The following is a 27,369-nucleotide window of genomic DNA, read 5'->3' as shown; positions in this document are numbered from 1 at the left end:
CGATACACACACAAACAAACACAAACATACACACAAAATTCAAGCTTTCGCAACAAACTGTTGCCTCATCAAGAAAGAGGGAAAGACGAAAGGAGTTGGGTTTTAAGGGAGAGGGTAAGGAGTCATTCCAATCCCGGGAGCGGAAAGACTTACCTTAGGGGGAAAAAAGGACGGGTATACACACACACACACACACACACACACACACGTATCCATCAACACATATACAGACACAAGCAGACATATACAGAAGCCAAGTTCTTGTATATATATATGTGTCTGTATATGTCTGCTTGTGTCTGTATATGTGTTGATGGATACGTGTGTGTGTGTGTGTGTGTGTGTGTGTGTGTGTGTGTGTGTGTGTGTGTGTGTGTGCGCGAGTGTATACCCGTCCTTTTTTCCCCCTAAGGTAAGTCTTTCCGCTCCCGGGATTGGAATGACTCCTTACCCTCTCCCTTAAAACCCACATCCTTTCGTCTTGCCCTCTCCTTCCCTCTTTCCTGATGAGGCAACCGTTGGTTGCGAAAGCTAGAATTTTGTGTGTATGTTTGTGTGTCTATCGACGTGCCAGCGCTTTCGGGCGAAAGCGCTGGCACGTCGATACACACAAACAAACACGAATATACACACAAAATTCTATCTTTCGCAACCAACGGTTGCTTCGTCAGGAAAGAGGGAAGGAGAGGGAAAGACGAAAGGATGTGGGTTTTAAAGGAGAGGGTAAGGAGTCATTCCAATCCCGGGAGCGGAAAGACTTACCTTAGGGGGAAAAAAGGACGGGTATACACTCGCGCGCACACACACACATATCCCTCCGCACATATCCCTCCGCACATATCCCTCCGCACATATCCATCCGCACATATCCATCCGCACATATCCAGACACAAGCAGACATATTAAAAGGCAAAGATCAGCAGTGTATGTGAAAGCTTAGATTCTCTCGAAGCTTATTAATCTTATCATCATCATTTAAGACTGATTATGCCTTTCAGCGTTCAGTCTGGAGCATAGCCCACTTTATAAAATCCCTCCATGATCCCCTACTCAGTGCTAACATTGGTGCCTCTTCTGATGTTAAACCTACTACTTCAAAATCATTCTTAACCGAATCCAGGTACCTTCTCCTTGGTCTGCCCCGACTCCTCCTACCCTCTACTGCTGAACCCATGAGTCTCTTGGGTAACCTTGCTTCTCCCATGCATGTAACATGACCCCACCATCTAAGCCTGTTCGCCCTGACTGCTACATCTATAGAGTTCATTCCCAGGTTTTCTTCGATTTCCTCATTGTGGACCGCCTCCTGCCATTGTTCCCATCTACTAGTACCTGCAATCATCCTAGCTACTTTCATATCCGTAACCTCAACCTTGTTGATAAGGTAACCTGAATCCAACCAGCTTTCGCTCCCATACAACAAAGTTGGTCGAAAGATTGAGCGGTGCACAGATACTGACTTCCTTTTTTCAGAAGAGAGTAGATCGTAGCTGAGCGCTCACTGCATTAGCTTTGCTACACCTCGCTTCCAGTTCTTTCACTATGTTGCCATCCTGTGAGAATATGCATCCAAAGTACTTGAAACTGTCCACCTGTTCTAACTTTGTTCCTCCTATTTGGCACTCAATCCGTTTATATTTCTTTCCCACTGACATTACTTTCGTTTTGGGGATGCTAATCTTCATACCATAGTCCTTACATTTCTGATCTAGCTCTGAAATATTACTTTGCAAACTTTCAGTCGAATCTGCCATCACAACTAAGTCATCCCCATATGCAAGACTGCTTATTTTGTGTTCACATATCTTAATCTCACTCAGCCAGTCTATTGTTTTCAACATATGATCCATAAATAATATGAACAACAGTGGAGACAGGTTGCAGCCTTGTCTTACCCCTGAAACTACTCTGAACCATGAACTCAATTTACCGTCAACTCTAACTGCTGCCTGACTATCCATGTAAAGACCTTTTAATTGCTTGCAAAAGTTTGCCTCCTATTCCATAATCTCGTAGAACGGACAATAACTTCCTCCTAGGAACCCGGTCATATGCCTTTTCTAGATCTATAAAGCATAGATACAATTCCCTGTTCCACTCATAACACTTCTCCATTATTTGCCGTAAGCTAAAGATCTGGTTCTGACAACCTCTAAGAGGCCTAAACCCACACTGATACTCATCCAATTGGTCCTCAACTAATACTCGCACTTTCCTTTCAACAATACCTGAGAAGATTTTACCCACAACGGTGATTAATGAGATACCTCTGTAGTTGTTACAATCTTTTCTGTTTCCATGTTTAAAGATTGGTGTGATTACTGCTTTTGTCCAGTCTGATGGAACCTGTCCCGACTCCTAGGTCATTTCAATTATCCTGTGTAGCCATTTAAGACCTGACATTCCACTGTATTTGATGAGTTCCGACTTAATTTCATCCACTCCAGCTGCTTTATTGCACTGCAATCTATTGACCATTTTCTCCACTTCCTCAAATGTGATCCTATTTCCATCATCATTCCTATCCCATTCTACCTCGAAATCTGAAACATTACTGATCGTATTTTCACCTGCATTGAGCAACTTTTCAAAATATTCCCTCCATCTGCCCAAGGCATCCACAGGATTCACCAGCAGTTTTCCTGACCTGTCCAAAATACTTGTCATTTCCTTCTTACCTCCCTTTCGAAGACTGCTAATTACACTCCAGAATGGTTTTCCAGCAGCTTGACCCATAGTCTCCAACTTGTTTCCAAAGTCTTCCCAAGATTTCTTCTTGGATGCTGCAATTAATCTTAGAGACGAATATTATGTGAAAGCTTTGCTTTTCTTGTAGAAACACTTTGTATATTAATGTAAACCATTAACTTTTTCTATTTGTGTGGTCGTGCCAGATCACGACATAAGCTATGACTGGATTACAGAAGTGCATCCCAATCTCGATTTCAATAATTCAGAAAATAACCACATGGGAACTCGAATTTATACTTTCGTAATATGAAAATATGCGGCGTACTTGTTGCTGCACATCAAAGGTCTTTCCAAAATGTTCTTTTTTCCCCCCTAAGTTTCATCTTGTAAAGTACTGGGAAATACTATGACGGTGTATGAAACCATAGCTATTCAAGGGACTGATTACTTTTACAGTTCTTAGTAAAAGTATACTGTCACTTAACATGGAAAAAGTGTGTTTTCACCCGGGAGAAAGTGTATTTTTAACCTAGAAATCCAGGAAAAATGTGGGAATTTTTTTCCTTGTCTTCGTATACACCCTGCCCTTATATCCCCCCCCCCCCCCCCCCTCCTACACACTAGAATTTTTCAAAAAAACATGTAAAAACGTTTTTGAAAACCCAGAAAGAAGCTAGAAATCCCCAAGGTCTTGACTCAGCCACTGGATTCCCAGGAAAATAAAAAACTGCACAGTAACGAACAACCCAGCAATGTCTTTCTGTGCCTGAATCGTCAGAACTGTAATACAATAAAAATAGCAAGCACACTTCAGTCTCTCATCCCTACACCTGAAGCTACATTTTGTTTGCATTTTGCTTATAAGTAGACATAGGATATGGAAAGGAATCAATTTGGTTATGATCAGCCACAACATTATGACTACCAACCTACTATTGATATAAACCCTTCCAGGCAATAGCATCATCATCTGGTCAGGAATGACTGCTATTCAGACACCACATGGTGCATGTAGTATCAGGGAGCATGCTATTTGTGTGTAGAATGAGGAAGGCAAGCGATCTATCTGAGTTCGACCAAGGGCAGATTGTGATGGTCTGGAGGCTCAGCATGAGCATTTCAGAAACTTCACAACTTGTCAGGTGTTAGAGGAGTGCTGTGGTGAGTGTCTTCAACACGTGGCAAAACAAAGGTGGAAGCATGTTTAGATGTTGTGGGGTTGGGCAGTCAACCCTTTTTACAGCTGTCTGACGTTCTAGGCTGGGTAGACTGATAAAATAGGACAGGTGGCAAACTATGGCTGAACACCAGACTTTAATGCTGGGCAGAGTACAATTGTGTCTGAACACACAGTGCAGCAGACATTCCTAACGATGGGCCTCCGCAGCTGACGACCCATGCATGTGCCAAAGTTAACACCATGACATCGGCAACTATGACTGAAATGGGCATGTGACCATCAGCACCAAATGTTGGCCCATGGCAGAGCATTGCATGATCTGATGAATCCCAATACCTACTTCATCTTGCTGATGGGAGAGTGCAAATCCATCATTTTCTAGGGGAACAGCTCCTTGACACGTGTACTGCTTTATGCAGACAAGCTGGTGGCAGCTCCATTATGCTCTGTGAAACATTTGTGTGGGCATCCATGGGTCCACTGGAGCTCGTGCAAGGCACCATGATGACCAAGGAGTATCATACACTGGTTGCAAACCACGTACAGTCTTCATGTTTCCCGATGTCAGTGGCATTTTTTAAGAAGATAATGTGCCATGTCACAAGGCTAGGAGTGTGGTGGAGTGGTTGGAGGAACACAGAGGTGAGTTTCAATTGACGTACTGACCCCCAACTCTCCAGATCTGATTTTGATTGAACACATGTGGGATGTGATTGAATGGGGCGTGAGAGATCATCATCCCCCTTCCCGGAATTTACAAGAATTAGGTGACTTTTGTGTGTAGATGTGTCCTAACTCCCTCTAGCAGCTTACCAAGGCCTCATAGCTTCCTTGTCATGTCGCATTGCCACTGTTATCTGTGCCAAAGATGGACATACCGGCTATTAGGTAGGTGGTCATAATGTTCTGGCTGATCAGTGTATATCTAGACCAAACAAAAAAATCTGAAAAACACTTTTCATGTTACTGTTTTGCAGCAATTAAAAAGAAAAATAAGGCATATCAGTAGTATGAAATAGAAAACAAAGCACAAAAAACATTTACTGTTCTACTTAAATACCACAAATAAGAAACAGTTTAATGTCTGTTGGCACACCCAATGGCACACAAGTGGGGAAAAATCCTGTAAGGATAAACAATATGACATAAGTACTCGTATATATGGTGTGATCATTGTGAAAGTTTAACTAGCATGATGTTAAGGAATAGATAAGTTTGTTTTGAGGTAAGTAAGTAAGATAAAACAGACCGAAAAATGCTGTATTTATAGTTGGGAAACTAACACAAGTTGTAATTAGTCTGCTGGAAGATGATTTTGATGATCTCCCTATTGCCTGGAAGAGAATGGAAGGTGAAGAGAACACCTGTGTGGCCCTCTTGTGTGTCAGTTCTCCATCATTACATCAGGGATGGGTGCACCGAAGCTTAGCTGCAGCATCACATCTCTTGGTCATTTGTAGCAGGTTCGATTGGGAACTGTGTTGTGTCTTAGTCCCATTCCATTATTGCTTCATCAACATGGCAGACATGCAAACAACAAAGTGGCTTTGCGTACATACGCGTGACAATAATCAGAATGTGTGCAGTGCAGTAATGCTCCTACTTTCTCTGCCACTACCCTTGTACGTGTTGCAAGGCTGAAAAGCAAAAGAAGGGAGAATAGAATACTTCGACTTCTTGCAGTAATGAAAGTCTTCATGGCTGCTAGCACTAAAGTGCGCGTCATTTATTACGGCGGCCGAGTTTAGGTTCGTTCTGCGTATCTGACGTCACAAAACACAGTCAGCCAATGAACAGAGAACGACGTTGCCAGAGCTCTACTGCAGTGCAGTCATAAATAAAGTAATTGAACAAAAGCAATGTCTTGATAGCAGACTCTTTTATAGAAAGTTTGGAAAAAGCATTCTTTATACCAATTGCTTCATATTCTATTAATTAATTAAACCAAACAAGCAATAAGCCTCCTAATTCAGGCGATTGCAAGGAAAGGTGTTTGTATCATTCTCACTAACGGCTTTTTCGCATTAAAGAACAGCGGTAATTGTTTATTTCCTGTTGTACTTCGACGAAACGTGAGTAATTCATAATCATACCAACAGTGTTTGTCGGTATTTTGCGTGATATTTTAAAGTCCTCCGGGTGGTATATTGAACGACGAGCTGCGTTAGCGTAATGGTTAAAGTGTATGGCTGCTAAGCAAAAGGTTCAGAGTTCAAACCTTGATCAGTGCTTAATATTTTCTTTATTTAAAAACAATATCGAAGTGTCTTACTTCATGAATTTTATTTGTTTGAATGTAATTTTTTGAAATTTATAGTGGCAACTAAAATCGACCATATGGAAAGTATATGCTATGGACTTTTACCTCTGCAAACTCTTCAAAATTTCGTGCAATGGTTTACTACATCTAATGCTGCACAATAACTGCGTTGAACATCAAAACAAAATTAAGTCATTTATGGGGGGAAGGTATCAGTCAAAAAGATGTGTAAAAATCAAATTTTTGGGCCAAATAGTTTTTGCGAAATCAAATGATAGTGTGTCAAAGCAGTCGAAACACCTTGTGTCTGCCCAGGCGAGCAGTGTAATGATGGCAAAATCGCGCACATCGCGGAATGCGGGGAGCACGTCTCTGTAGCAGTGAAAGGGTTAATGCGGTCGTGGTGGCTTTACTTCATAAACTGCGCGCTCCCTCCTAAACGTAAGTTAGCGAACTATACTATGGCGCTGCTTCTCTTGGCGCGTACAACTGGCAACACAGCAATCTCCCGCATCTGGGCGGGCATGCGCAAACCACCAAGAAAAAGAATTGAACTATAATTGTTCATTAGGCTAACACAAGCAGATTAATGTTCAGAAAAACTTTACAGTTCTTTTATTTTGTGGCTACCACACAGCCTTATTGCCGACTTAAAATGTGCTCCATTGTACTGTTGTTGATCTCCTTGCCATCTTATTCTGCCTCTTCTTCCAGTGTATAATATTTATGGACATTTTGAAATATTGTCTTTCATAAATTCTCCCATTTTGTTAATTTTCTGGAGTTGGGATATATGGATGCCTGATTTCAACAGTCTCATAAGAACCTATGTAATTTTGTAATCTTGTGCTTAGTCTTCTTGAATTGTGTGTGTACACTGACCAAAATGAAGTCTCCATTCCTATACACACACTCTGATGTACCAACTTTTCATACTGTACCTTCCTGGCAGTGGCCCTCTTCACTAGCATCGGTGACACCAGTAACCAATTGCTGAACATTCTCTACGGGATCGGTACTGATAGTTTCCAAGAACTAAGTGGATAGAGATTTTCTAGCACTTGATATACTGTCAAGTGTTAAACTTGCAGAACTCCCCCTAACTTTGCTGACTAATTCACAAATCTGTATGTGATTCATTTCACCTCATGTATGAAATAAAAATAACTGGTGCACCCAGAGTCATGGTGACTGATGGAGAAGTGTGTTGGTAAGATTGATGAGTAGGATGAGAGTATGACATACCAGTAGAGGGAGACACATAATGAGATACACTGTTTTAAACGTCATGATGGACATACACAAATTCTGAATTCTTTTCTGTTCATATTCAATTTCTTTAAAACACTAAGAGATTTGGTGTACTTTATGGGACAACCTGTACAATTCTACTGTGAAGTCTCTCTGGTTAGTGAGGGCTTATATGTAATGCCGCACAGTGCACAAATTACTTATTTCATTGACTTGCCTCACTTTTGTTGAAAAGGCCCAAGATGTTTTCAGAGACATAGAAATTGAGTGCTTGAGTGACATACTCATTGCATGTATGTATAAAAAATAATACAATCATTCATACAAACGAATGTACTGCAACACCAGTGCTAAACTTGAATTTTGTTGATGCTGGTTTGGTAGCATTGTTAGGACTGAAGTAAAATGTGAAATCTAACAGTTATGTGACTGTTTGGGCTGTTCTGGCAGGTATAATGAGTGTATGGCAATTTACAGAGTGTAATCCAGTAGCAGAACAGAAAACATTTGTTTATTATTTCAACAATAAGTAAGGGTTGTCAGTGTAGTTATGCATTCATAAGTTTAGCTGAGGACTGATGTTTTGTCAAAGCAGTGTACTCTGTTCAAATAATACTTCGTTCAAGAGAATTAAACTAGCCCTTTAAATCCAGGAGTGAAAGTGTTTGTGGAATATGTGAAGTTGGCCAACTATTTCCTGATGTATATTTTTTAATGTATTTGTGTTAGTGTAAACATATACATTTTGGATAAAGCATCTTACATTTTTATTAAGATATCTTTTGTAGACCACTGTCTTCTTTTACATTTTACTGTTGGGAAGTTAATCTTTCATGTAATGGTATCTCTGCTGCCCTATCATAATTTGCTATGCAACTCTGTTCATCTTTTTTCAGGTGACATTGAAGAGTTTCCTGGTTTGGATAGTGTTCCATGCTTTAGTGTGAGAGTAACATCAGATGGTGGTGTTGCTATTAGAGGAAAACGAAGTGATCTGAAATCTGGAAAGCGAGTGAAGCCAATGCAGACTCGTGATCCAGTAAACCAAGATACTTTCGTTATTGTTGGAGCAGGTAATAGCTATAATAATTACTGTTGTTGCTGGAATACCAAATATAAATGAGATTAGTATCAAGTATATCTTCCTGTAACATGACTTTTCAATAAATACACCAATTGAGGTGGTGCCACAGTTAGCACACTGGACTTGCATTCAGGACGATGATGTTTCAAACCATTGTTCAGCCACCCTGATTTAGGTTTTCTGTGATTTCCATAAATCGCTTCAGGCAAATCTCGGGATGGTTCCTGTGAAAGGGCACAGCCGATTTCCTTCCCTAATCCAATGGGACTGATGACCTCACTATTTGGTCCCCCTCCCCCAAATCAACCAACCAGCCATTAAGTACAAAACTTAATTTTTCTCATGGAAAGGATGATGAACTAAACGGAAGTAAGCTGCGTATCTGATGAAGTCAGTGCAGTTACTTACTGGAGTTAAAAAAGTAAACAGACGGGTGGTGATCAAAGCAATGAGAGAAAAATAAAAATATGTGCTGTGCTGATGGTGTTAGATTGCTGCTACATTGGAAAAGTAGCTTTTGATCATAGAATATGCCCAAATTACACTGAAGATTTTTCAGACCATGTAGAAGAATGTAACTTCAAACAATGGAAAATCCAGGATAGAATATAACAATATTATGAAAAGGATAGTTGCTAATCACCATGTAGTGGACACACACACACACACACACACACACACACACACACACACAGGCGCTGATAAACGATAAATGCAAGTAATAATTGTAAGTGCTTGAGAAAGAGACAGAGAAAGAGCTTAAAATCTGAGATTAATTAAGGGATTTTACTCCAATTAGAGTGGAAACTTATACAGATAGTGTACAGTATGAGAATGAGCAAGATGAGAAGGCAGTTTTATTTTGATGTCTCTTTTGCAGTAATTGTGAGCTTTTACTACAGTCAGAGTGCAGATTCATAATTTATATCAGAATTACCCATATGCCATACCAAAGGACAAGGACCCCCTCCCTGGCTTTTAGGGAAGGGAAGGAAAAAATATGGTCAGATGTTTTTCTGTCAAGAAAATTGTTTAGAAGCTGATATTATGCAGGTTTTTAACAGCGTCAGAACTGGCACTTATGGGTACTTACAAGTTGCCATTCGTATTCCATAATATTAAAAATACGTCATACCCCCCAGGTCTAGCTCCCTCCTCCTCCCCACTATGGGCAAAGTTCAACAAATGACAGGATTATTCTTTCAGGTTTTGCGTCTTTATGCTACTGTTTTTTTGTATTACAAACATAGATTACTTGCATTGTACCACTCCTGTTGAACATTGCGAAAATATCACTCTGGGCCAGGAAAGCTAATTTATTTTAAGACTGGCCCGGCTCAACTTGACATCTTTATGTATTCTACCAGTGGTGTTACGAAAAAGTGTGATAACGTAAGGCTTCTACTTCTCTCTCATCTCAGTATCTTTTGCTCAGGCGGATATACCAAAGAATAGCCGTTTGAAGCTGGAAAGACGACTGTTTACTTTACTGGTAGTGAACTGCAACAGAATCTCCTTTCTCTTTTTTTAGCAACCCAACAAAATAAAGATCATATATCCATCACTCTTCTGTAAATCCAGTACTGGTAAAACAGTTACCTGTGAAATTACACATGTGATCTGTGTAATATATAAATTCAGGGAGTTCCAACAAAACATCTGACTGTTCATTCTTCTTCACCTTGAAACACATCTCTTCATTGTTGTTCTCATCAAGTAGCATTTTTTGTTCCTCACTTTCAACGATCTGCTATATCTTACCCAACATACAAACACTGGAAAATATATCCCGGCACAGCATATCAAATCTGTTTGGTATTTGTACTTAAAAATTTTCAGTAAGTTAAAAAAGAAAGTAATTCCATCTTATGCATTCAGCTAATGCTGTGTTACTGACACATCATATGTCAGTTAACAGCTGCATGTTTCAAATTTTAGATAAGTAATTTAGTAATATCTCTTAAATGAAAAATTGTGAAACCTGTGTGCTCTGAAATTTGTCTGAAGAGTGATGGTACAACTGGTTTGTTATTAAAAAGTGACAGTCTCAGCCTTATCATTTGTGCATTCACTGTAAGTGTGAAAAGTGTATATTATGAATAAAAAATTATATACAGGACAGCACATGTTTGTGTTACAGATGTGGTGGAAATTTGATCGAAATTTTGAAGATGTAAGACTATCTTTCATTGAAAAGTTCCCACATTCACAGCCATCATGCATTCCCCTGCGGGTCCGGGGTAAGAATAGGCCCGAGGTATTCCTGCCTGTCATAAGAGGTGACTAACAGGAGTTTCAACCGTTTCGGCCTTCCATGTGATGGTCCCCCTTGGGGTTTGACCTCCATTTTTCAAAATTCTACTGAAGTATGAGCCTTTCGGGGAAGGACACCTTACGTGATGTACCACTGGTCCTAAGTGCACTAAGACCTTGGCACTCAGCATTGTACCGGCGTTGTAACCATACCCACTATTCCTCAAATTGGGCCTAAACGCCTGATGGGTTGTACAAGTTACGCCCATAGTGCGTCCCCATCTGCACCAGCGATCATGATGGACTTTCCATGGCACCAGAAATCCAGCACGGTAGCCAGCCCGTTGTGGTGGGGTCGTCATGTACCCTCTAGGTTGTAGCCCCCTGACAACACAGGGATTGTACTGCCGATACCTGAGCTGCACCCTCCCCACATCGGCCAAGGAGTAGATGCCCGTCTCCTTGGGGCATCAGGACTCCCGGCAACGGTCATCCTGCCAGGTGGCCCTTGCTGAGGCTGGGTGGTGCCCGTGGGGAGAGCCCCTGGTCGGAGTGGGTGGTATCGGGGCGGACGTTTCGCAGATGAAACGTCAACACGTATCAGGTCGCTCTGCGGCCGAGTCTTTCAAAAGAAAAGGTACCGTTTCTAGTTCTGGTTCTCCTGCCCTTTCCCCCTTGGCCACTCCCTGGGAGGAGGGACAGGCCCGCCGGCTTGGGGCGAAGTACTTCCCCCACTATTTGGTCTGTTCTCGAACCGATGGGGGGACGTTCGCCACCTCCAAGCCCATGTTCTTTGTTCAGCACATTGAGGACATCTTTGGGGAAATCGAGGCTTCAGCAAGATGCGTTCAGGGTCCGTTCTTATCAAGACCACCTCCGCCACACAGTCGGCAGCGCTCCAGCCGTGCGACCGCCTAGGGGACATCCCAGTGTCCATTGTCCCGCATCTGGCACTAAATAGGACGCAGGGGGTTATTTTTCATCGTGACCTCCTGCTACAATCTGATGAGGAGCTCAGGGCCAACCTGGAGCGCCGAGGCGTGCATTTCGTCCGGCGAGTCCAGCGCGGCCCCAAAGACCGTCGCATCGACACCGGGGCCTTTATCCTCGCCTTCGAGGGGGACGTTCTCCCGGAGAAGGTAAAGGTGATGTGCTACCGGTGCGACGTGCGACCTTACGTCCCGCCTCCTATTCGCTGTTTTCGGTGTTTGCGCTTTGGGCACATGTCGTCACGTTGTGCGGCTGAGCCCCTTTGTGGCGACTGTGGACGTCCTCTTCGTGACGAACATACATGCACCCCACCACCTCGGTGTCTTAATTGTCCTGGCATCCACTCGCCTAGATCCTCAGACTGCCCCGCCTATCAGAAGGAGAAGAAGATACAAGAACTCAAAACTTTGGATCGGCTCTCTTATTCTGAGGCCAGGAAGAAGTATGACCGCCTCCATCCCGTGCCGTTGACCACTTCGTTTGCCTCAGTTGTGTCCACTCCTTCCGCGGTATCCTCACCCCTATCCTGTCCCCCCTCCACCTCCTCCGCCCATCAGGGGGCTCTGCCTCCGCCTCCCAAATCCCTCCTTTCCAAATCCTCCTCCCCCGTGGCCCCCGCCCCCTCTGCCCCAGGGGCCACCCTTCCTCTTCCTCCTCTCCCCCCGCCACCTGAGAAGCTATCCTCTTCTCAGGCGTCCATCGGGGAAATGTTCCGGAACCCAGCTTCCGAGGTCCGGCGTTCCAAAACGGACCCCGCGCGTGAGGACCTTCTTCGGGTCCAGCCCACCATCCCTGTGCCTCCTCGGCCTTCCAAGAAGGTCTCCAAGAAGAAGTCTCTCTCCCCCTCTCCACCCCGGCGCGTTTCGTCTGACGCTCCATCCGTGAGTCGCTGCTCCCGGCCGTCCTCAGTTTCGCCGGGATGCTCTGCTGCCAGGCGCTCAGCTGGCCTCTCGTCGGCAAATGATGCTGCCCCTCCTACACAACCAGGGACAGCGGCCGCAGCTGGCGACGACTCGATGGAACCGGATCCGCCTCCCGCCGGTTGTAGCGTTGTTCCCTCGCAACCTGGCCCTCCGCGGCCGTCGAGGTGACCAGCTCTTCCCCCATCTCGTTCCCCCAACTTTTTGACTAGCGATGGCTTTGTTACATTGGAACATAAGAGGTATTCGATTTAATCGGGAGGAATTACAACTGCTCCTCCGCCTGCACTGTCCGCTCGTCCTTGGTCTCCAGGAAACCAAGTTGCGCCCGACTGACCGTATTGCCTTTACCCACTATACCTCGGAGCGATATGACCTCACCCCTGTGGACGGTATCCCAGCTCATGGTGGGGTCATGTTGCTCGTTCGGGACGATGTCTATTACCATCCCATCCCATTGACCACCCCACTCCAAGCAATAGCTGTCTGTATTACTCTTTCTGCTTTTACTTTTTCAGTTTGTACCATCTACACTCCACCGTCATCTGCTGTTAGTCGGGCTGACATGATGCACCTGATCGTTTAGCTTCCCCCGCCGTTTTTATTGTTTGGCGACTTCAATGCCCATCATCCCCTTTGGGGCTTTCCTGCATCCTGTCAAAGAGGCTCACTCTTGGCGGATGTCTTCAACCACCTCAATCTTGTCTGCCTCAATACCGGCGCCCCGACTTTCCTCTCGGACTCTACTCATACCTACTCCCACTTGGACCTCTCGATCTGTTCTACCACTCTTGCCCGTCGGTTCGAGTGGTATGTCCTTTCTGACACCTATTCGAGCGACCACTTCCCCTGTGTCGTTCGTCTCCTGCACCACACCCCATCCCCACGTCCTTCGAGCTGGAACATACTGAAAGCTGACTGGGGACTTTACTCCTCCCTGGCGACCTTTCCGGACCACGATTTTCTCAGTTGTGACAGTCAGGTCGAATACCTCACGGCTGTTATCGTCAATGCTGCCGAATGTTCCATTCCTCGTACTACCTCTTCTTCACGTCGCGTTTCCGTCCCCTGGTGGAATGAGGCTTGTAGGGACGCTATCCGTGCTCGACGACGTGCATTACGCACCTTTCGCCGCCATCCTACGTTGGCGAATTGTATTGAATACAAACGACTCCGAGCGCAATGCCGTAGAGTCATCAAAGACAGCAAAAAAGCTTGTTGGGCCTCTTTCACCAGCTCCTTTAACGGTTTTACTCCCTCTTCCATCGTTTGGGGTGGCCTGCGCCGGCTGTCGGGCATTAAGGCCCACTCCTCGGTACCTGGCCTGACCTCAGGTAATGAGGTCCTTGTTGATCCTGTGGCTGTCTCCAACGCCTTTGGCTGCTTTTTCGCAGAGGTTTTGAGCTCCGCCCATTACCAGCCTGCCTTCCTTCCCAGGAAAGAGGCAGAAGAGGCTCGGCGACCTTCCTTCCACTCGCTGAATCTGGAAACTTATAATGCCCCCTTTACTATGCGGGAACTCGAATGTGCGCTTGCACTGTCCCAGTCCTCTGCTCCGGGACCAGATGCCATTCACGTTCAGGTGCTGGCACACCTTTCTCCGGCGGGCAAAAGCTTCCTTCTTCGTACCTACAATCGCGTCTGGACCAAAGGTCAGGTCCCCATGCGTTGGCGTGATGCCGTCGTTGTTCCTATACCCAAACCCGGGAAGGATAGACACCTTCCTTCTAGTTACCGCCCCATTTCTCTTACAAGCTGTGTCTGTAAGGTGATGGAGCGCATGGTTAATGCTCGGTTAGTCTGGGTTCTTGAATCTCGACGGCTACTTTCTAATGTCCAATGCGGCTTTTGTCGCCGCCGCTCCACTGTTGACCACCTTGCGACCTTGTCGACATTCATCATGAACAACTTTTTGCGAAGGCGCCAAACGGTGGCCGTGTTCTTCGACTTGGAGAAGGCTTATGATACCTGTTGGAGAGGAGGTATCCTCCGCACTATGCACAGGTGAGGCCTATGCGGTCGCCTGCCCCTTTTTATTGATTCCTTTTTAACGGATCGAAAGTTTAGGGTACGTGTGGGTTCCGTATTGTCCGACGTCTTCCTCCAGGAGAACGGAGTGCCTCAGGGCTCAGTCCTGAGCGTAGCCCTTTTTGCCATCGCGATCAATCCAATTATGGATTGCATTCCACCTAATGTCTCAGGCTCTCTCTTTGTCGATGACTTCGCGATCTACTGCAGTGCCCAGAGAACATGCCTCCTGGAGCGCTGCCTTCAGCGTTGTCTAGACAGCCTCTACTCATGGAGCGTGGCAAATGGCTTCCGATTCTCTGAAGAGAAGACGGTTTGTATCAACTTTTGGCGATATAAAGCGTTCCTTCCGCCGTCCTTACATCTCGGTCCCGTTGTTCTCCCATTCGTGGAAACAACCAAGTTTCTAGGGCTCACGTTGGACAGGAAACTGTGTTGGTCTCCACATGTCTCTTATTTGGCGGCCCGTTGTACACGTTCCCTTAATGTCCTCAGAGTTCTTAGCGGTTCATCTTGGGGAGCGGATCGCACTGTCCTGCTTCGCTTGTATCGGTCCATAGTCCGATCGATGCTGGATTATGGGAGCTTCGTCTACTCGTCTGCTCGGCCATCCCTCTTACGCCGGCTCAACTCCATCCACCATCGGGGGATACGTCTTGCGACCAGAGCCTTCTACACTAGTCCTGTCGAGAGTCTTTATGCTGAAGCTGCTGAATTACCATTGACCTACCGGCGCGACGTACTGCTGTGTCGGTATGCCTGCCGGCTGTTGTCTATGCCCAACCACACCTCTTACCAGTTCTTCTTCGCCGATTCTCTCGACCGTCAGTACGGGTTGTATGTGTCTGCCCTGCTGCCCCCCCGGAATCCGCTTCCGTCGCCTGCTTCGACAATTGGATTTTGTCCTCCCTACCACCTTCAGAGAGGGTGAGAGCCCGACACCACCTTGGCTCCAGGCTCCGGTTCATATTTATCTCGACCTCAGCTCACTCCCGAAGGATGGTACTCCGGCTGCAGTGTATTGCTCACAGTTTGTCGTACTTCGTGCTCGACTTGCTGGTCACACCTTTATTTACACCGATGGCTCCAAAACTGACGATGGTGTCGGCTGTGCCTTTGTCGTCGGGGCCGCCACCTTTAAATACCGGCTCCTCGACCAATGTTCCAGCTTTACGGCCGAGCTTTTTGCTCTCCATCAGGCCGTTCAGTATGCCCGCCGCCACCGCCATTCATCGTATGTACTCTGCTCTGACTCACTCATTGCTCTTCAGAGCCTTGGAGCTCCCTATCCGGTCCATCCCTTGATTCAACGGATACAGCAGTCCCTCCATTCTATCGCTGATAATGGTTCTCCTGTCAGCTTTCTGTGGGTTCTCGGACATGTCGGAGTGCCTGGGAATGAGGCTGCTGATGCTGCAGCCAAGGCTGCAGTCCTCCTGCCTCGGCCAGCCTCCCATTGTGTCCCGTCATCTGACGTTCGTGGGGATGTATGTAAGAGGCTTGTGTCGTTGTGGTGGGATGCTTGGTCATCCCTCCAAGGAAACAAGCTCCGGGCAGTAAAACCGCTCCCAACTGCTTGGACAACATCCTCCCGAGCATCTCGGCGAGAGGAGGTCCTTCTGACCAGGTTGCGGATTGGGCATTGCCGGTTTAGCCACCGCTACCTGCTCTCCGGTGACCCAGCCCCGCAGTGCCCTTGTGGTCAGGCATTAACAGTACGCCATGTTTTATTGTCGTGTCCCTGTTTTAGTCAATTTCGTGTTGTCCTGTCTCTGCCATCTACTTTATCAGATGTTTTAGCTGATGACGCTCGAGCAGCTGCTCGTATTCTGCGTTTTATAACTTTGACTAGCTTGTCCAAAGACATCTAACCTTTTTACTTATTTTATCTGCATCTTTGTCAGGTCCTTCTGGTGTCCCCCCATCCCCTTGAGTTTTACTGGATTCCATGTGCTCTAACAACAGTGACTGGGCGCTAATGAGCTCAGTAGTTGAGCGCCCTTAAACCCCACAAAAAAAAAGGCCATCATGCAGGCAAGCATCTACAAATTAAATCAAAGGTTCGAGGTGACAGGTTCTGTAGCTGGCTTAGCACACAGTGGCCACCAAAGAAAATCTGCAGCTCTTTGCACACACTTGTTTAGCCATGCAAGAAATTTGCATGAACAGCACCTAAGGAACTAGAATATTCTGACAGAAGTTGAAGTAGAATGTTAAAAACATTACAGCTGAAGCCTTTATAAGACTTTATTGGTGCACACAGTAGTAAATCAAATTTAAAATTAAATGAAAGAGCAGTTGCATATATTTGTCTTCTGAAAATCTGCAATTGTTATTGAGGAGTAGTTAATGGTGATGGAGTTAAGGTTTTTTGCTGATGTATGGGGCAAAATAGTGATAGGTCCTTACTTTTTCAGTGGGACCATGAATGCAGATAAGTTGTTATTGAATCAAGCAATACCACTGTATGAAAAGCTGTATGAAACCCCCTCATTTGCCAGCAAGACAGTATTCCACTGCACTATGGATGTTTGGGTGACAATTTTCAGGAGTGGATGGAAAAGCGGGATAATATTGATTGATTTGCTAGGTAACATAGCACTGTGGCCAGTGACACTTGACAGAAAGTTAAGTAAGCTGAAATAAAATGTTAGTCTGTGTGAGGAACAGGCAGTAACGATAGATATGCGAATATCTTAGATATGCGAATATCTTAGATATGCGAATATCTTAGATATGTGAATACCTTAGATATGCAAATACCTTAGATATGAGAATATTTTAGTCTTCAGAGAATAAGACTTGTAACTGTTTTCTGTGAATGTGTGTGTGTGTGTGAACATAAGTAATTAACATAAAAATGTCTCAAAATACTCAGAAGAGCTGTAGCGATTTTTCTTTTCATGTTCTAGGTGCAGCTGGTATGTCTTGTGCTGAGACTTTAAGGCAGGAGGGTTTCAGGGGCCGGCTGGTTCTTATAACAGCTGAGAGGTATCCACCTTATGACCGCATCAAGCTTAGTAAAATGTTGGATGCAACCATTGATAAGTTGGCAACGAGGCAAGATAGTTTTTATCAGGTATATGGTTTATATTGTAATGTTTTGTGACCTGTAAGTCACAAAAATCTAGTTCCTTCTTAGATTACTCCTGAAAGTTACCACTGCGTGATCTGAGGTGCCTTGTCACAGTCCGTGTGGCTCCCCCCGTCGGAAGTCCGAGTCCCCCGTCGGACATGGATGTGTGTGTTGTCCTTAGTGTAAGTTAGTTTATAGTGCGTAAGCTTCGGGACCAATGACCTCGGCAGTTTGGTCCCATAAGACCTGACCACAAATTTCCAAATTTGAAAGTTACCAAATATTTTTCTAAAAACTGATGTTTTGTTGAAGTTCATTTTCAGAAGTTTGCCAGTATGCTGTGGCTAATGAAATTGAGCATTGCTGAGGATTATGAATTTAAAATAAGACATATGTGGCAACTGCCTGAGGCAGGCTGCCGTGTGGAAGAATTATATCCTTATAGCAGGCATGAATTCCACGAACCATTGTCTGTAATTTCTGAGCCAGCTGGAGTGGCTGTGCGGTTATAGGTGCTACAGTCTGGAGCCGAGCGACCGCTACGGTTGCAGGTTCTAATCCTGCCTCGGGCATGGATGTGTGTGATGTCCTTAGGTTAGTTAGGTTTAATTAGTTCTAAGTTCTAGGCAACTGATGACCTCAGAAGTTAAGTCACATAGTGCTCAGAGGCGTTTGATTTTGTAATTTCCGATGCTCAGTTTTCACAGAAGGATGCTGTCCACAGGGACAATTTTGAAATGCATGATGGCAACCTTGACTAAAAATGTATTAAATCCATAACAGTATTCTATAAAGAAACACTATCATACTATATTATTTACCTGTAGCCCTCCTCCATTCTCTTATATAAAATAACTTAAAACACCTGATTACTTTACAAAGGAGTTAAGTTAAATATTTGACTTTAAGCTTGTAAGCAGGAGAAAGTTCCAATGAGATGTGAAATTATGCTGAAAGTTTGTTGGAAGCCACTAAGTGCTCTCATTATGAAACACTGAATGAATATAGTATGAATAATTGGTGTTCCATTTTGAGAGAGAGAGTTTTTTTACACATCTCAATGTTTATGACTGAACTACAAATTGTTCAGTGATACAATTTTGCAGGTACATTCAGCAATATACTGTCTGCAAACTGTGTTGCAAATAATCAGTAGTAAAGAAGTGCTGAAGTAAAATGTGATGCCTGATAGCGAAGTTTTCTTGCATCCCAATTCTGTAGTCATGCCAGTGTACAAGGCTGAACAGTGTTTACCTATTAGGTGGTATGACATATGTCGTTTTGCATGTGCGATATGTCATACCAGCTGTTATGTAAACACTATTCAGCCTTCTACCACCAAATTATCAATTAGGATAAATGGGCATAGGCAGAGGGTATATACTGGCAAATAGCAATATTCTGCTGCAGAGCATGCTCTACAACATGGCATTCGTGACCTCGGCACCTGTTTCGCTAGACGCGCTATCTAAATTCTTCCCCCAGACACCAGTTTCTCAGAACTCCCCAGGTGGGAACTATCACAACAACATGTCCTTGGTTCTCACCACCCATCTGGCCTTAATTTATGTTAATTTCTTCCGTCTCAGCTTTTCTTCACTGTAACTACTGTTTGCTTCACTTTGTTTTAGTTTTCTACATCTTTGATTGTCTTACCTGTCAGTTTTTCACCACCCCCTCCCACCTATGTTACGTACAACGCACTTAGCTTCCCAGTTTTATTAACTCGTGCACGTTGTTTCGTAGGAATCTCTGGCTTGCATATTACCCTGCCTTCCATCTTTAAATTCTCAGGTTTTCAAATCTCATCCGATGCAGTCCCCAACAATCAGTCTTTCCTTCTCATCTCATGCGGTAAGTCTCTCCTGAGTTGTGGGTGACTTTCCAAAATCTACACCTTTTCCTATATCTCTCCTGTCCTTTTCCTTCACCCGTCTTCCTTCCCCTTCAGTCCTTCTGCCTGAAGGAACCACTGGCTCTGAAAGCTTGCCAATCACAACAGTCTTTTATGTGTGTGTTCTGCCACAGCTTGGCGAATAGATTTTTTATCTATCCAATTAAATAATTTCGCAAAGGTTTGAAATTTATATGTAAACTTGGTTGAAAGTTGGTAAGTGCTCTTGTTTCCAAATACTCGATGAATAAAGTCTGGTTATTTGCATGCCACTAGTTATGCTGCTGCAAGACAAATGTACAGTGTTAAACTTTTAACATCAGATTATTATTCTTAATGAGTGGATTATGACAGCATTTTAAATTAGGTCAACAAGTACATGCAATACAGAAAATCAAATTTTTGTTGCTCTTGGGTTCACACTGAAATTATGTGACAAGTAAGGCATACTATGTGTGTGATTAAATTATCAATTGGTGTACACTTCAGTTAGCCTAATTTGTTTTTAAGGACTGAAGACTTTGTAAAGAAATTTTCATTCATACCTTTCATACTCAAGAATGAAGAATGAATGTATGATAGTAAACTTTTAGATAAACTTTCTAGCTTATATAATATGTGCACTGACGCAATTTATGTCACATTTCCAGATATGGAGGCTACAGTGTGTTTTAATTTTAAAATTGAATACTTGCAACAGACTTGACAAATAAGGTTTTAAACATTTGATCTTCTTTTGAGTGCTCTGATGACAGCAATTTTAATTCTGGAATAGTTTGTGCAGCCTGCTTTACAATGAATTTAACTTAACTTTTTAAGTGCACTTGTTTAATATTCTTTTAGCTCAAACATTGATAATCAAGAAGTAGAATGCCTTTAAAGACGAACTATTATTATTATTATTATTATTATTATTATTATTATTGTCATCATCATCATCATCATCATCTCCCCAGGAGACTCACCACTCTTTGTGAGTTTATGCTTGGCTACCACCAAGCCCCAGCCTTTGCAGCACCTCTTGCCTTATTGTGCCTGCTGCATTTCTGTCCTCCTGCTATTCTTTTTCCCCTCCCTTCTGAAGTTTTATTATCCTGGTATCAGAACAGTCTTTAGTCTGTTTTTTCCTTCTTTCTTCATTTTTCACCTCATCCCTTTCCTCAGCTTTGGTGTTTGCTCTCTCTCTCTCTCTCTCTCTCTCTCTCTCTCTCTCTCTCTCTCTGTTTTTTTTATGTGGTCCTGAAGACCAGTCCACGCATTTGACGTGTAACAGGTGACTAGGTAATGCTTAATTCCCAGCCATGGGTTGACAGTAGGGTTTGTACATACCTCTGGTACAGGCCAGGCCCAGGGAAGGGTGGTTGCCTGAGCTGTTACCTTCGCAGTTGCCAATTGGTCCCTCTGATCGTAGTTCAGGAAGTGTGACCTAAGATGTGAACACTCACCGAAATTGGGTGAGCCATTACCTGTGAGGGGTCTCCCATTCGGAAGGAGTGCACCATCGGAGAAGCTGGCAATTGTGGGGATTTTTGCGTAATGAGCCAATCATCTTCATCTCAGTAAACGTCTAACGAACATACCTGTAAGTGGAATGTGGCTAAATATTCGATAACTCTCCCAGCTACACCTCCGCTCCTTGTGATGTCACATACTGAAGGTCAGCCTTCAGTTCATCCATTTATTGTTCAGAAATGCATTGATGCAGTTACAAGCACTGGGAAATCTTGCTCTCGGTTACATAATGGGACTTTGCTTCTGGAGTCCATTTGCGATTTTCAAGCCCAACAGTTACTTACAGCTTCACTCCTTCACAGGTATCCTGTTTGTGTCGAGGCCCATTGTACCTTGAATTCTTCACATGATGTTATTTGCGCTCAGCTGCTTGATGGTCTGACCTTGGGCGAAATCTATCATCATCTCTCTGTTCAGGGCATCACTGTGGTCCATTGCATTATGAAAATGGTTGATGAAAACTGAGTGCCTACACACTCTCTTTTTCTTACATATGATTGAGTAGTGCTTCCGTTGTTAGCCAACTTATCAAACGATGGGAACAGGAGTGTTTGGAGAGGAACCGTAGTGACTATAATCGAGTGTCAGATGGGGTTTGCGTTTATGTCCTAAACTCAGTCTGTAGTGACACTGTGCCCCTTCAAACCTCTCTTGAAGCTGTGGCTGTCAGAATAAGGGTGACACAGGAAATAACTGTTTACAATGTATATCTTCTTCCAGATGGTGCAGTACCCGTGAATGTATTAGCTGCACTGATTGATCAACTCCCTAAATCTTTCCTACTTTCGGGAGATTTTAACACCCATAACCCCTTGAGGTTCGCCGATGACATTGTAATTCTGTCAGAGACAGCAAAGGACTTGGAAGAGCAGTTGAACGGAATGGACAGTGTCTTGAAAGGAGGATATAAGATGAACATCAACAAAAGCAAAACGAGGATAATGGAATGTAGTCAAATTAAATCGGGTGATGCTGAGGGGATTAGATTAGGAAATGAGACACTTAAAGTAGTAAAGGAGTTTTGCTACTTAGGGAGTAAAATAACTGATGATGGTCGAAGTAGAGAGGATATAAAATGTAGACTGGCAATGGCAAGGAAAGCGTTTCTCAAGAAGAGAAATTTAACATCGAGTATAGATTTGTCAGGAAGTCGTTTCTGAAAGTATTTGTATGGACTGTAGCCATGTATGGAAGTGAAACATGGACGATAACCAGTTTGGAGAAGAAGAGAATAGAAGCTTTCGAAATGTGGTGCTACAGAAGAATGCTGAAGATAAGGTGGGTTGATCACGTAACTAATGAGGAGGTATTGAATAGGATTGGGGAGAAGAGAAGTTTGTGGCACAACTTGACTAGAAGAAGGGATTGGTTGGTAGGACATGTTTTGAGGCATCAAAGGATCACAAATTTAGCATTGGAGGGCAGCGTGGAGGCTAAAAATCGTAGAGGGAGACCAAGAGATGAATACACTAAGCAGATTCAGAAGGATGTAGGTTGCAGTAGGTACTGGGAGATGAAGAAGCTTGCACAGGATAGAGTAGCATGGAGAGCTGCATCAAACCAGTCTCAGGACTGAAGACCACAACAACAACAACAACAACAACAACAACAACCCCTTGTGGGGTGGCACTGTGCTTACTGGCCGAGGCAGAGATGTCGAAATTTTACTGTCTCAGTTCGACCTCTGTCTCTTAAATACTGGGGCTGTCACACATTTCAGTGTGGCTCACGGTAATTACTCAGCCATTGATTTATCAATTTGCAGCCCAGTACTTCTCCCATCTATCCAATGGAGAGCACATGACGACCTGTGTGGTAGTGACCACTTCCCCATCTTCCTATCACAGCCCCAGCGTCAGGCCCACGGACACCTGCCCAGATGGGCTTTTAACAAGGCAGACTGGGAAACTTTCACCTATGCTGTTACCGTTGAATCTCCCTCGCACGGTAACATGGCTGTGATGGTTAAGCAGGTGACTACAACAATTGTTTCTGTGGCAGAAAACGAGATCCCTCGCTCTTTAGGGTGCCCGAGGGGTAAGGCAATCCATTGGTGGTCGCCGGAAGATGCTGAAGTAATTAGCGTCGACAAGCTCTACAGTGGCATAAGCGGCCCCCTTCGCTGGAGCACCTCATAGCCTTTCCTCTGTCTCGTGATGACTGGGTGTTGTGTGATGTCCTTAGGTTAGTTAGGTTTAAGTAGTTCTGAGTTCTAGGGGACTGATGACCATAGATGCTAAGTACCATAGTGCTCAGAGCCATTTGAACCTCATAGCCATTAAACGGCTCCGTGCCCTTGTTAGCCAACTTATCAAACGACGGGAACAGGAGTGTTTGGAGAGGTATATTTCGACCGTTGGGTGCCATGCATCACCTCCCCAAGTCTGGACAAAGATGAAACGTCTTTTCGGGTATCAGACCCCAACAGGTTTTCCCGGTGTTACCATAAATGGCGTTTTATCTACCGATGCAAACGCGATTGCTGAGAACTTTGCTGAGCACTTTGCTCGATCTCCTGTGTCAGAGAATTACCTTTCAGCCTTTCGCACTCTCAGACGGCGACTGGAAGGGAATGTCCTCTCATTCACTACACGCCACAGTGAATCCTATAACGCCCCATTTACAGAGTGTGAGCTCCTCAGTGCCCTTGCACATTGCCCCAACACAGCTCCTGGGCATGATCGTATCCACAGCCAGATGATTAAACATCTCTCATCTGACTACAAGTGACATCTCCTTGTCATCTTCAACCGGATCTGGTGCAATGGCATCTTTCCATCGTAATGGTGGGAGAGCACCATCATTCCAGTGCTCAAACCCGGTAAAAATCCATGTGATGTGGATAGCTATCAGTCCATCAGCTCCACCAACATTCTTTGTAAGCTGCTGGAACGTATGGTATGTTGGCAGTTGGGTTGGGTCCTGGAGTCACGTGGCCTACTGGCTCCATGTAAGGGCGGCTTCTGCCAGGGTCGCTATACCTCTGATAACCCTGTCTCCCTCGAGTCTGCCATCTGAACAGCCTTTTCCAGGCGCCAATACCTGTTTGGTGTCTTTTTTGACTTACGTAAAGCATACAACACAACCTGGCGACATCATATCCTTGCCACATTGTATGAGTGGGGTCTCTGAGTCCCGCTCCTGATTTTTATCGAAAACTTCCAGTCACTGTGTACTTTCCATGTCCAAGTTGGTGCCTCCCATAGTTCCATCCATATCCAAGAGAATGGGAGTCCCATAGGGCTCTTTATTGAGTGTGTGTCTTATTTTTAGTGGCCATTAACGGTCTAGCAGCAACTGTCGGGTCCTCCATCTCACCTCTTTGTGTGCAGACGAGTTCTGCATTTCGTACGGCTGCACCAGTGCTGGTGTCGCCGAGCGTCGCCTACAGGGAGCCATCCAGAAGGCGCAGTCACAGGCTGTAGCCCCTGGCTTCCAGTTTTCAGCTGCAGAGTCGTGTGTCATGCACTTCTATCGGCATTGTACCATTCATCCAGACCCAGAACCTTACCTTCCTGACGATCCACTCACTGTAATGGAGACATATCGATTCTTAGGACTGGTTTTTGATGCTCGATTGACTTGGCTTCCTCATCTTTGTCAGCTTAAGCAGAAGTGCTGGCAGCACCTCAATGCCCTCCATTGCCTGAGTAACACCAATTGGGGTACAGATCGCTCTACACTGCTGCAGCTCTACAGAGCCCTTGTCCAATCCCAAATTGACTATGGGAGTATGGTTTATGGTTCGGCAGCACCCTCAGCATTGCATTTACTCGACCCTGTGCACCACTGCGAGGTTTGACTAGCAACAGGAGCTTGTAGGAGTAGTCTGGTGACCAGCATACTGGTGGAGGCTGGGGTCCCTCCGTTGCAAATCAGGTGTGTACAACTGCTCACTAGTTACGTAGCACACATTCGTAGTTCTCCTGAGCATCTGAATTACCATCTCCTTTTCCCACCTGCGGCAGTCCATCTCTCGCATGAGCGGCCCAGGTTGGGGCTAACGATTGCGGTTTGCATGCGTCCTTTCTCTCTGAACTGGAGTCCTTCTCTGTACCACCTCTACTTGCGGTCCGTTCATGTACGCCTCCATGGTGTACGCCTCGGTTGCAGTTTTGTCTGGACCTTTCAGGTGGCCCTAAGGACTCCATTAACTCTGCAGCTCTCCACTGGCATTTCTTCACTCTCGGTTCTTGACGTGTTCTGGGGCTCTGAAGTGGTTTACACCAGTAGCTCGATGGTTGATGGTCACGCTGGCTTTGCCTACGTTCACAGCGGCCGTATTGAACAGCATTCCTTACCCGATGGATGCACTGTGTTCACTGCAGAGCTGGTGGCCATTTCTCGTGCACTTCAGTATCTCCGTTTGTGCCCTGGGGAGTCTTTCCTTTTATATACTGACTCCTTGAGCAGCCTGAAAACTATCAGCCAGTGCTACCCTTGTCATCCTTTGGTAGTGCCCATCCAAGAGTCCATCTATGCCCTGGAACGGTGCAGTCGTCCAGTGGTTTTTGTCTGGACCCCGGTCATGTCGGAATCCCAGGAAATGAACTTGCTGACAGGCTACACGGGAACCACTTCTGGAGATGGGCATTGCTACAACTGACCTGCATTCGTTATATGCCGCAAGGTGAATGGTGAATTTGATACTGGGGTGCCAACATTTCAGATGTTTGAAGAACTCCTAAAGTTTTTCACTCCCATGTGGCCACACAACAAATGTTTCCAGAGCTTTCTCTTCGAAATTCTCCATAAAAAAGTTTGCCACAACCCTGTTGATAGAGAACACCCCATCGCAATGCTAACCAATTATTCATAATAGTTGCCATTGAAGAGTGAGAATGTTGATGTGAGGACTGATTCAGAGAGATTAGTCAGTGTTGGGTTGAATTTCTCCCTAATCAATGTGAGGGAATCTGCAAGCAGCACTCTGGTGAAGAGGGAAACTACATCAAAGCTCACAATAAAGTCCTAGTCACGAAGGCGTAGCTCTTGCAGCCATTGACTAAAATGTACAGAATTCCCGATGTGATGGTAACATTTACCAACGTAGAGGCTGTTAAATATTCTGCCAACTGGTAAATAGGTGAGCATATCTTGTTCACAAGTGAACATGTTGTTGTTGTGGTCTTCAGTCCTGAGACTGGTTTGATGCAGCTCTCCATGCTACTCTATCCTGTGCAAGCTTCTTCATCTCCCAGTACCTACTGCAACCTACATCCTTCTGAATCTGCTTAGTGTATTCATCTCTTGGTCTCCCTCTACGATTTTTAGCCTCCACGGTGCCCTCCAATGCTAAATTCGTGATCCCTTGATGCCTCAAAACATGTCCTACCAACCGATCCCTTCTTCTAGTCAAGTTGTGCCACAAACTTCTCTTCTCCCCAATCCTATTCAATTCCTCCTCATTAGTTACGTGATCTACCCACCTTATCTTCAGCATTCTTCTGTAGCACCACATTTCGAAAGCTTCTATTCTCTTCTTGTCCAAACTGGTTATCGTCCATGTTTCACTTCCATACATGGCTACACTCCATACAAATACTTTCAGAAACGACTTCCTGACACTTAAATCTATACTCGATGTTAACAAATTTCTCTTCTTGAGAAACGCTTTCCTTGCCATTGCCAGTCTACATTTTATATCCTCTCTACTTCGACCATCATCAGTTATTTTTCTCCCTAAATAGCAAAACTCCTTTACTACTTTAAGTGTCTCATTTCCTAATCTAATTCCCTCAGCATCACCCGACTTAATTCGACTACATTCCATTATCCTCGTTTTGCTTTTGTTGATGTTCATCTTATATCCTCCTTTCAAGACACTGTCCATTCCGTTCAACTGCTCTTCCAAGTCCTTTGCTGTCTCTGACAGAATTACAATGTCATCGGCGAACCTCAAAGTTTTTACTTCTTGTCCATGAATTTTAATACCTACTCCGAACTTTTCTTTTGTTTCCTTTACTGCTTGCTCAATATACAGATTGAATAACATCGGGGAGAGGCTACAACCCTGTCTTACTCCCTTCCCAACCACTGCTTCCCTTTCATGCCCCTTCACTATTATAACTGCCATCTGGTTTCTGTACAAATTGTAAATAGCCTTTCGCTCCCTGTATTTTACCCCTGCCACCTTCAGAATTTGAAAGAGAGTATTCCAGTTAACATTGTCAAAAGCTTTCTCTAAGTCTACAAATGCTAGAAACGTAGGTTTGCCTTTTCTTAATCTT

The 27,369-nt window shown here is 44.5% G+C and overlaps 1 protein-coding gene across 8 annotated transcripts in view; it reads left to right on the top strand.

The window, feature by feature from the left end:
- The window catches only part of LOC124711632 (apoptosis-inducing factor 3), an 89,308-nt gene that overhangs the window by 15,294 nt on the left and 46,645 nt on the right, over positions 1-27,369 (top strand). For all 8 annotated transcript variants that reach the window (XM_047241810.1, XM_047241811.1, XM_047241813.1 and 5 more), the window contains 2 exons: positions 8,279-8,455; positions 17,570-17,736. In XM_047241810.1, the coding sequence (XP_047097766.1) occupies positions 8,279-8,455; positions 17,570-17,736 (344 nt within the window). The remainder of the gene's footprint in view (positions 1-8,278; positions 8,456-17,569; positions 17,737-27,369) is intronic.

The sequence above is a fragment of the Schistocerca piceifrons genome, chromosome 8, assembly GCF_021461385.2.
Source record: "Schistocerca piceifrons isolate TAMUIC-IGC-003096 chromosome 8, iqSchPice1.1, whole genome shotgun sequence".
NCBI classification, from domain to species: Eukaryota; Metazoa; Arthropoda; class Insecta; order Orthoptera; family Acrididae; genus Schistocerca; species Schistocerca piceifrons.
The sequence above is the reverse complement of the archived record's forward strand: the minus strand, read 5'-3'. Positions and strand labels throughout refer to the sequence as shown.